This window comes from Physella acuta, unplaced genomic scaffold (genome assembly GCF_028476545.2).
Source record: "Physella acuta isolate Inbredline_101_S28 unplaced genomic scaffold, ASM2847654v3 ptg000450l, whole genome shotgun sequence".
Classification (NCBI taxonomy): Eukaryota; Metazoa; Mollusca; class Gastropoda; family Physidae; genus Physella; species Physella acuta.
Window position 1 is genome coordinate 946,220 of NW_026731969.1, and position 12,034 is coordinate 958,253.

General features: G+C 33.6%; 1 protein-coding gene across 1 annotated transcript; it reads left to right on the forward strand.

Annotated features, from left to right (window-relative positions):
• The first annotated feature begins 376 nt into the window (after positions 1–376).
• LOC131943294 (ankyrin repeat domain-containing protein 7) lies at positions 377–5,915 on the forward strand. Its single transcript, XM_059303325.1, has 3 exons — positions 377–873; positions 2,185–2,235; positions 4,830–5,915. Exons 1-3 carry the CDS (start codon positions 468–470, stop codon positions 5,123–5,125), a joined length of 753 nt encoding a protein of 250 aa, XP_059159308.1. The 5' UTR covers positions 377–467; the 3' UTR covers positions 5,126–5,915.
• Positions 5,916–12,034: the final 6,119 nt, after the last annotated feature.

A 12,034-nucleotide genomic window follows, 5' to 3' on the forward strand; every position in this document is an offset into this window, starting at 1 on the left:
AGAATTCTACTTTATTGCATTCGTGCAAATATACCAGTTCTAGCTACGCTTATAGGTATTTTAAGTGTCTGTACATTAAGTTTTTTTGGTTTTGATTAAATAATAAAAGTTCATAAACAGTCTATCTTGCTGTTTGCTGCTTTTTGTGGTGTGCTTTCATATATATATATATATATATATATTTATATATATATATATATATATATATATATAGATGTATACATTTTAGTGGTATGCTTATCATATATATATATATATATATATATATATATATATATATATATATATATATATATATATATATATAACTGAATTTTTTAAATTCTATTTCTTTTCTTTTATTCTGTCATGAGTGTCCAACTCTTATTTTAGCATAAGCAAGGATAATGTACTTGTTATGGGATATATTATAACAGTACATATTAATAAGTTAACGAACAAGGCTTAAAAAAAATTAAAATTACAACATGCAATCTACGATTAGTAGTAATGACTTAATAAATGCTTCGCAAAAAGGACAACACTTTGTGGTTGAAAACTTTCTCAAACGAAAACCAAATATCAACGGACGTGATGCCAATGGCTGGACCGCACTAATGCATGCAGCGTCTAATGGGTACACAGGTGTTATTAGAGTATTGCTGTGGAACCAGGCGGATGTGGACTGTACCAACCTTCAACAACAGACAGCTTTGATGTTAGCTGCTATGAATGGCAAAACTGACGCTGTCAGATTGATAGTACCTCATTCGGCTAAAATTAATGCAAAAGATTTTGAAGGGAAAACTGCTTTAGAGCATGCAAAAAATCAAAATATAGTCAAAATATTAAAAGAATATGTGCCCGTTGATAACAGAAAGGGGAACAACACAGGTAAGAATATTGTCTATAGAAATATAGAAGTTTGTGAAAAAGCTGTTAATTGATTAAGAAACACATTGAAATAAAAATGTCTTAGTAGATGCTTTATGAGAATATCATTTAAAGTTGTCTTTGAAAATTATAAAATGTTGCTAGATACCACACTACAAAGCATTTCCTTTCCGCTCCATTATAAACTTTTAAAATATTTAATATTGCGTAGAAAATAAAGTCTTGCGCGTACAAAAAGTGAAATAAAATTATTACATTATTATTGTATTTTGAGAAATCCGAAATAGCGTAAAGTACTATTTCCGTCATAGGAAATCCCTTAAAATCTAAGAGAATCAAGAGAAAATTATCTTATACCTTTGTATGAAATGTCGTCTACTTAACCGAAAATGTTCTCAAATTATTGGTATTTTAGAAAATAAAAATATTTTAAAGTAGCAAATCCGCTTATCTGATGTCATTCAAAAATTAAAATGATCCAGGTATCTTGTACGTATAAACGAAATTTCTTCTATGTAATTCCAATAGTGCTTAAATGATCGTGTTCACGAAGAGAATGATTAAATTAGCATATACGTTTACCGTAAATCTCTCAAAATTTGCTAGAAATCAGAGGGTACAGTATGTGAAATTTAGTCCATTTTACTTAATTAAAATGTATTCCAGTTATTGCCTGATAAAAAAAAAAAACAGGGGGTAAATTAAGTAACACTTCCGGCAACCGAAATTGCTCAAAAGTTGAAAGAAAACTACAAAACGGCGAAAACTGTCAAAATATCATTTAATAATTAAGTATTTTAGTATTGCAAAATAATTTAATGATATTTTGTTTATAAATAATTGAGGTATGTATTAATGCATTACGTTGCATCTAATATTCGCGTTTAGCATTTATGCTTTTATTTTTGCTTTTTTTTTTTTGAAATTTCAACTAAAATATATGTATACACGATGGCTAAGATTCACTTTTTTAAGTTTAATGCTTTAATCTTGGTGAGATTTCCATTAGACTATTTCCTTTTCATTCATGCCATAACAATATCGTCTACAACACAATAATTTGTTCTTAGTTTATTTTGCCACTTTTCTTCTAAAAATATACTTCTCCAGTTAATTTTTTTTTTGCGTAATTACAAGCTTGTTTTTAGACACAATTCTAAACTAATTTGACGTCGATGTTTCGCTATATATTTTACTTTTATCGTATACTGAGCATAAACAAAACAAAAGTTAATTCTATATTTACTGATCTTTTATAAAATACATTTGAAAATAAAAATTAGAAACACTTGTTTATTTCATTTCCGGCAGCACCAAGCAATAGAGGTGCTGTAGCAGAAAAAGACGAAAAGGTTTCAAAAGGTGAGAAAAAAAATATATATATACATATATATATATAATATATATATATATATATATATATATATATATATATATATATATATATATATATATATATATATATATATATATATATATATATATATATATATATATATATATATATATAATAACACGTAATATAGGACAAACACCAAACAGAATGTACGATATATTTTTACAGTGTGTAATACATGGTAAATCGTAGATCATAGATTTTATGTCATATGCTATATGTCAAATGCCATATGTTGTATGTCACATGCTAGATGTCGTATGCCATATGATACATCCCGTATGGCATAAACATTACCCCACAATGTGTTATGTATTACATGTCACGTGTTTCGTGTTATGTGTTACGTATTAATGTATTGCGCATTACGTATTACTGAACTTGTATTATGTATTATGCTTTAGGGGTCGTCCATTTTATGGGGGCCACACGGGTGGGGGGAGGGGGGCAAAAAGGTCTACTTTTAATAACGTGTGTGGATTTGGGGGGGGGGGGGGGCGGGGGATGGGTGTCGGTTTAATAACGACGTAAAAATATTACACCTGGAAAAAATTAATTTAAAAAACTGCATTAAAAATGTGTTCATCAAATCAGCAGTTATCCTGTTGAAAATCAACAGTTTTTTAAAAGTGGGACGGGTTGGACATTGAGAGCGGCAATTTTCTAAAAACCGTTTACGTTATTTCAAGTTTACTTGTAAACATTTTAAAGAATTGAAACTTAAGTTTAAAAACATATAGATCTAGACCTGGACCCCGGTAGAACGTTCAACTAAATTATAGTAGACTATCATTTTTTTGTGTCAAAGCCTAAGTGGATGTAGATCTATTTAATTTATTTTAAGTAATAAATTTAAAAAACACGTTTTACAGAATCGCGATCAGTATAAGTAATATGGCGTCACGTTGATTAGACGAGTTTAACCCGAATCCATATAATCAATTATTGCTAGACAGCAACAAGAGACACCAAATAGTTCGATCTAAAGCCCCACTAACCTACTATCTTTAATAGAAAAAAATACTTTATGAGAGCCTCTAACATCTGACTACCTTTAGGTAGGTAAAATAGTGCGTAAAATATGGACGTACACAGCGTACGTAAAGACCAATTTTACATAGTCTTAGCACATTCACACAATATGTTTAGCGCTGAAGACTTACGGACATAATGGAAAAGCTATAAAATTTAATTCTTATCATTTTTCGGACTTTTAAAAAAGCCAGCACGAAAACTAATGTTTTTTTTTTACTTTTTTTAGAGATTTCCCAGACTTAAAATTATAAGGCACCTACTAGAACAAATACAAAATAAAAGTTTAATACCTATGCAATTTATGTTTAAAATGGCAAAAGTTAGGGGTCGGCGGTGTCGAGTCGGTAAAGCTCAGGGCTGCTAAACAAAAAAGTCTTGGGTCAAACTCTCGGGCAGATGAGGCTCGTTAGCTGGGGACAGCCACTCTTCTAGGAGAGACAACTCCAAAATCAAACAACTGCTGCCTTGTAGTTTGTTCTTGGCTGGACAAAATGCTATGGAAACAAATCCAAAAAGAAAAACAGGCTGAAATCGGAGTCAATGGCCTCAATGGCGCACAAACCGTTGATATGTATACTTAACTGTGTTGGAGGGGATCCCTTCCAACACTAAAATTAAGAAAGAAGAAAAAAAATTTAAATAAATCAAGCGCTTAACATTTAGTGCCTAATTTATACTGAGTCGTTTAAAATATGCTTATTTTTAAATACTTACTAGGCTCTATTTTAATCTTCAAGCCTAGTAAAGATATCATTTAAATATGGAATCCCTATATTAAATTAGCAAGGTACCCATTACATGTTATTGAATTAGTAATTTTACAGCATGGTTTTAGGGGTTTACTAATTTTTTGTAGACGTCCACATATGGGACTTCGAAAGGGGACGCTTATTTATGTGAAGGGATGGGTATAAAATTCCTAATTTTTTTTGACGTCATAAATTGATGACCATTTTGCATTACGTGGTATGTATTGCATGCTACATATTACGTGGTACGTATTATGAAGTATGCAATATGTATTATGCAATATGTATTATTCATTATGAATTATGCATTGAACATCATGCATTATGTATTATGACTTAAGTCTTATGTATTATGTATTATTTATTGTATATCATGAATAATTATGTGTTATGTATTATATATAATGTTTCATATATGTTGTACATTACTCAGTCGTTTTCCGTATATCATTTATTGCCTATTACATATAAATAGTGCTTCGTTTATCTATTATTTATTTATCTAATATAAGCTGATTTCTTGTTTTATATCCTATACATAACCCCCCCCCCCCCCTCCTCTCCTTTGTGGGGATCGTCGTTATGTACGTAATATAGTTTTTAACTCTAATCAACCATACAATTAATCGGAAAAAAAAACAATTTATTTCATAAATCTTAATTTTTTGTCTTGGTGTCATCCCCTAAATGGTGTCACCCGGTGCGATCCTCACCCCCGCATCGCGACGCCTCTGAATCTGTCCTTTAAATTAAAGATTATGAACTTTTTTTTTCAGATATAGCTAAAACGGAACACTTACAACTAAAGGAAATATGTAGACTAGCTACAATGTTAGGAGATAATTGGCAAGGCTTTTTTCTTGAATTAGAATTTTCAAGCATAGACATTTCTAATGTACTAAAAGAAAATAATCAAATAAAAAATGACACACTGAGGGACTTGCTAGCGATTTGGTTTGGAAGAAAGAGAGGCCAGATAACTAAAGACGACGTACGGAAAATATTAGAAACTGCACTGGAAAACCACGAAACCGTCATAGATTGGGTTAGAGTGAAAAAGTTGTTAGGCTGAAAATTGAGCTGGTTATTGTTTGTTTTTTTCTGGATTATTTGTCTATGCTATATCTTTTAATATTATATTGTTTAACGTCTGCGTAGCTCATTTTATTTGTATTTCATATTTATTACACAACTCAAAACAGATTTTTGAACTAATTTGGTTAGTATAGCCCTATTGTATATTAAAAACGAATATACATCTTCACTTTTTTTTTTCCGTTTGTGCCAAGACACACGGAGCAGATGAAGTACAATTCATCGATTGCAGTTTCCTCGTTATCAAGAGAGATAATAAAGTCACTACTGTACACAGCCGCTTTAGATTTCCTTACATTTATCAGACACCCATGAGAGTAGGGTGGACTTAGGAACGTCTTTTTTGGTAAATCACTTAAAGTTTATAAAAACAAGTATTATAAGCTATGTAATTAAAACGGCTAAACAGTATAACATTGTAACATAACACAGTGATAAGATTATAAGATTATATGTCCAATTTTGAAAAGACTGCGTCATAAACCTATAGATGATGTCTTCACACTTTATTAAAATTAAAGCAATATATCACGTAATTTCATAGAAAGCATTTCTATCTCCAAAACATATTTGATCTGGATTACATAGATGTCGATAAGTTAGATCTCTTTTAGCATGACTGACTCATTAGTTGTTATACACACGATAGCTTTGTCTGACAACAATATTAACTATTAACAAGAATGTAAGGCTAATTACTAGTATCCATTACTGTCGAATCCACTACTTAAAATTGAAAAAAATTAATTAAGATTTTAAAATTTTACAATTGTAGGCACAACTCAAATATAAATGATAAATCCGCAATGACTATTCTATACATTGAAGTTATATGGGTAACATTTTAGCTATGTATAATATAAACCTTCCTTACTTCTGTCATAGCTATAGAATCTATTGCGAAATATTGCTGACTAAGTCATTCTTTTTTATTCCTACCGCATTGATTATGTTTAGGCTCATAATTAGAATCCTTTAATTTTAAGATTATTTATTTTACTTCCTGTTTAGTCGGTACAGAGTTTTGTTTTATTTCTATGATCTATTAAAATCACTATTTCTTTTGTTTTGTTATTTGAAGTTTTTAAAGGGATGGTTAAAACTAGAGACGCCTAGAAAAGCATGTTGTTCGGCGTGGTGCATATTACGTCGCGGGTTTGGTGAATGAATGCAAATTGTGCTGAAGTTCATTAGAGCATTTTTGTTGGAATGCACGGCCGTTTGTTTCATAAAGCCATTTGATAAAGCGTGAGCCTTTGCGTAGCTGTTTGCGTTTGCATTTTTGTTTGTGTTTACTTTTGTATTTTAGGCATTTGTTTTCGTTTATATTTGCGTTTGTGTTTGCGTTTGCGTTGAGCTTGTGTCTGCGTTTGCATTTGCATTTGCGTGTGATTGATATGAATTTTTGGGTATTCCATATTGGCTCATTAGCTTCCAGATAACATCTCTATTCACATTGTAAAACGCACTTTCGTATTCAACAAAAGTCATGTATAGGGGGGATTACCCCTCAAGAGACTGTTTGGCAATGTGGTCAGTACATGACCTGTCTCGACGAAAACCAGCTTGTTCTTGTCTCAGCTTTTTGTCCAAGGCATCTCTAAGTCTCTCTATGATGAATCTTGTCTGCACCTTGCTTGGGGCTAAAAGAAGCATTATCTCATTATCTCTTTATCCCTCTCCAGCTGTTGCGTAGTGTCGGGTCTCCCTTCTTTGGCAGTTTAATCAATTAGCCCAGTTTTCAGTCACATGGGATTATCTCATCTTCCCAAATCTGCATAAGTAAAGGATGTAATATGTTGGCTGCAACGGCTTGGTATGCTTAAGTGCCTCTGGTGGGATGCCGACCGGGCCAGCTGCTTTGTCAATTTTTATGCTCTTTATTGCTTTTATTATTTCTAACTTTGTGGGGGCGGGGGGGGGGGGGTCTGTACTCACATTTAGTAGGTGATAATCAGGTAGTATATCGGGGGTGGTTGATGAGAGAGGATGGTTTTTAATCTCCTTTTTTTGCCTTTGCACTGTAACGTTTACTGAAATGTATCAACGACCCGATTAAGTTCTGAGTATTCGAAAAAAAATTCACCAAATATTTTATAAATAAATCTTTAACCGTAAACGACATATCTAAAAAAAATTATTTATCAGCACATTCATATCTGATTTCAAACATCATTCAGAAACTGTTTCACGCTGCTAAATTTTCACACACTGCGCCATGCCTTTCAGCTACTTCACCAATAACCACAACCCGATCAACAGCCCACAATCTAACAGCACCAGACTAAACACCGTGCTTTACAACTCAAACATTACTGACGTATATTGACAGCTACCATAACTAAACTATACATATTTTTACACGCTTGACTTATATAGATAACGTGCAGATATAACAAAAACGTTTTATTCGTTAACAAGACAGCTCAGGTGAAATAAGCAAGTACTAAAATACAATATGTTAAAAAACGGAATGACAATGGTTTGCTTGATGTTCTGTTTTATTTATTAAAGGTAAGTAATTGGTTGTTGTTGTTTTTTTTAATTCTAAATCTCACTGCTCTCCCTCTATACACAAAAATGATTCTCAATAAATCATGTAGATAAATTAACAATTCTTATATATTTTAAAATTTGTGATTTTCAAAAGGTTGTGAAAATAAATAAACTATTTCTAATAATTAGTAATCGCTTATTGCCATTTGTAAAGCACACTAACATCACTTCTGAATGCAGCGTCCATTGGTGCATTCTTAATTACCTTAAAACTAAGCTTAACCCTAACCGCAGATATTGTATTACCCCAAGAATTAACATTAAAATTATTTGTGATTAGGGTTAGATTTAATGTTGATATCAGGTCAATCTTTACTATGCTACTATAATTTTCAGGTTCGATATTCGAGTAATTACTGTAGATCAAACGATGCAAAAGAAAATGACTATGGGTGATTTAGGGTGTAGTGACGTACTTACTATAATTTAGAAGTGGGATTTTTTTTTTGCGCTAATCTGTGTAGTTTGAAAATTATTCCTCCTTGCGAACATATATATGTTGACCTTAATTTCAATATCGGACTTAGAAACATTTTTAAAACCAATAAACCAAGTGATGGGATGTTATACTTTAATGTTCTCATTTTATATACGGTACTGGCTTTGTTTAAAATCCGCTCTAACAACTTTGTCAAAAATGATAGGGGGGGGGGCGCTTTTTCACCAATAAAACCTGCAGGATTTGAACTTTATCGGTGAGTAGATAATTCTCCTAACACTTAAAAAAGAAACCAATTGTATAAACGCTTAATGTACGATTTCAATTCCCATTTTTGTTGCGAAATTACGCGAATAGTTCTTTGTACGATTCTTATGATTTTCTCAACTTTAACGTGAGATATCAGATACTTTTTATTGATTACATTACATCTGGATCACTGCATTAAACGGAAATAAATATCACGGGTTCTTGTGTCGCTATCCGATCAGTAAAATAGCAGACTGTCAGAGCGGGTGGATCGAAAGCGACGCTCTGCCACGATTTTAAGAGAGAAACAAATTAGTATATTTTTGCAAATCTCGACGTTTTACACCTCCCTGAGTCGGAAAAAACATAGCTTTATAATCTTGTCCGTATGTCTGTGTGTGTATGTGTGTGTGTATGTATGTGTGTGTGTAAGTATGTGTGTCTGTGAACAGGATAACTTGAGTTGCCATCCCCTGTAGTGTTATATACGAATATTCGAGAAAGTTTAGGGGAGATCAGTACCGGTCTATTAAAAAGTGTATTGAAGGCAGTAGCGTAGCGTAGCGAGGGGGTGGGGGGGGCGGGGAAGTACATATGTCCCCGGGCGCCGACCTTAGGGGGCGCCAAAATGGGTTGGAAAAATTATTTAAAGTTTGAGGGGGTTCAAATTGAAAGTTTGAGGGGGGGGGGGGGTGCAAATCAAAATCTTGAGGGGGTGTAAATCGAAAAGTTTGTCCCCGGGCGCCGGGAAGGGTCGCTACGCCTCTGATTGAAGGAGAAATATACGGGGTGATTACTTTTTTCTTTTGTGGTTTTGTTGGCTTTTAAAAACGATAGGTATTCAAACTAATTGCAACAGTTATCTGATCCTTTCAAGACTGAGTAATCGGCTCTCATCAAGCATAATAATCGTGTACATTCATTTCATGATATTGTATTTGCAACAGAAGAAACCCGGAACAGAATCGCTGTATACGAATCGGAGTGAAAATGATTTGCTAGATATCTTACAAACAAGTTGACATGCATCTACAGACTAGTTACCAGTATGATAACGATGCGATGTCACACTAACTACCACGCTACTGATGCAAATACACGTGTTTCAATTTATTTTTGAAAATGAGTTTACTAAATATTTGTACATAGATTTTGATATTTCATACTGACTTATTCTTTTGTATAAGTTTTAAAAGCGTTGTGAAATATGTCCGTTGTACGAACTAAATTGTTGTCTTGCCATTGAAATTTGACGTGGGATGTTCTGTAGGATACTAGTTGCAAATTAAACAGAAGTGCTATTTGACATACATGTATGCATATTTTTTCTATGCAAGCATGTATTTACGTATGCATGCATGTATGTACGCATGTATGCATGTTTGCTGAAGGTCATGTCGAATGTTAGCAATTTCTTAGATGCGAGTCAAGATAGTAAACGCTAAGAGGCAGAGGCGAAGCTAGGGGAGGGGAAAAGGGAGGGCGGCCGCTCCGGGCGCCGACCATAGTGGGGAGCAAAAAGAGGTAGAAAAAAATTTAAAAGCTCATTTTAAGCTGCAGTTTTGAATTATAAACAGTCAAAGTTAAGAAATGTAAAAGCTGAGAGCCTTTGCATACTGAGTTAAACTGTTTTCTACCCTAATTTAATTTTTTAACTGTTAAATGTATACCCTTAAGAAACAGTGACCGAAAAAAAACCGCTTTCGGCTTACCTAGATGAGGGGAGGGGGCGCTTTTTCGAAGAATAAAATCAGAAAATTTTTTAACCGATTAAGCAGTAAATAACTGATATCACTCAGAAAAGAAATCCATTGTACTAAAGCGTATTCTACGATTGTATAACATTAAGAAAAGAGTTAGAGACGTTTAAATCCGCTCTAACAACTTTGTCAAAGAAGGTAGGGAAGGTGAGGGCGCTTGTTTACCAACAAAACATGCAGGATTCGTTACTGAATCGGTGAGTACATAATTCTCCTAACACTTAGAAAAGAAATCAATTGTATTAACGCTTAGTGTACGATTTCACTAGCCCGTTTTGCTGAGAAATGCTGCGACTAGTTCTTTGTACGATTCTTACGATTCTCTCAACTTCATCGTGAGAGATCAGATAGTTTTACTTGGTTGCAATACATCTTGCCTGGATCACTGCATTAAAGAGAAATAAATACCACGGATTCTTGTATCGTTATCCGATCAGTAAAATAGCAGACTGTCGGAGCGGGTGGTGAAAAGCGACACTTTTTGTCAAAATTTTAAGAGAGAAGAAAATTAGTATATTGTACTGAATATTTCATTTTTTATTGATTTTTCATAACCCTTTGTCCAACCTAACTGATAATTTAAAATTTTAATTTACTATTATCGAAATTGTTTTAAGGACACGACCAAAAGTAGACCAAATTAGCTTGGACCTTCTATAGACTATACTCTAAAGCAGGGGTCTCCAAACTACGGCCCGCGGGCCGGATGCGGCCCGCGAGGTCCTCTCATCCGGCCCTCGGAGATCTTTATGTCCGCGGAAAAAAAAAATGTTTGTTGGAGGTGGCTGAGAAAAAAGTTCAAAACAAACTGAAAATGTAGAATAAGGTGCAAATAACATTGAAGTAAATGTGTGTTTCATAAGTATTTGCCCAACGAAGACTTTCCTAATATTAAAACTTTTGCATCAAAGTACCTTTCAAATTTTGGAACAACATACAAACTTTGCCAATAATGAAGTAGGCCTACGTGAAGAACAATTTGAGAACAAACTTGGACCTCGAGTGTGTTGTCGACAGTGTTTCTTTTAGACTTTTTTCTTGGGTGGGGGCACTTGAAATTTATATATATATATATATATATATATATATATATATATATATATAATTCCGTTGGGGGGGTGGCGTTCTTCGGGGGGAGGGGGGGGGGGCTCTGCCACCCCGCATAGATGCCGGGAAGAAACTCTGGCCCCCGAACATATATTTGATAGTTAATGCGGCCCTCGGGCTGAAATGTTTGGAGACCCCTGCTCTAAAGCGGTGGTGCTTATCTTTTAGCAGGTACCGAACCTCAACAGTTTCATATTCGCATTCGCCAAACTCTCTTTAATAGTTTTATTGTCCACACGGACAAAATCCGATCGTTAATCCTATGAGTCGGGTATGTACCTTGACCTCCGCGGAAGCCCTGATTTTTCAAATAAGTTTTATTATTTTCTCCGGACCGTCGCATTCACTTACAGGCACACACACACTCACACATATATATATATGTATATATATATATATATATATATATATATATATATATATATATATATAATTTATTTGTTTATGTATATGGGGGGAGGCAAACTGAAAATTCGCCCCATGCGCCGGTACTGGTCGCTACGCCTCTACTAAGAGGTGCAGATAATAGTGTCTTAAAAGAAAAAAGTACTGACAATTCGTTTAAATTTCAATATACAAGAATTATCTGTCTTTAAACGCTACATTTTAACAGAAGGGAAATTAAACAAACTGAAGCCAGTTAAGTTGATTTTTAATGGTAAGAAATTTGCGAAGGTGTATGAGAACATGGAAGTAATGTGACTTTTTACAAGCTTTTATTTTAATTTGCTTCCTCTGTCTAGATCGAAAATGGGAGAACGAAATTTCGGGCACT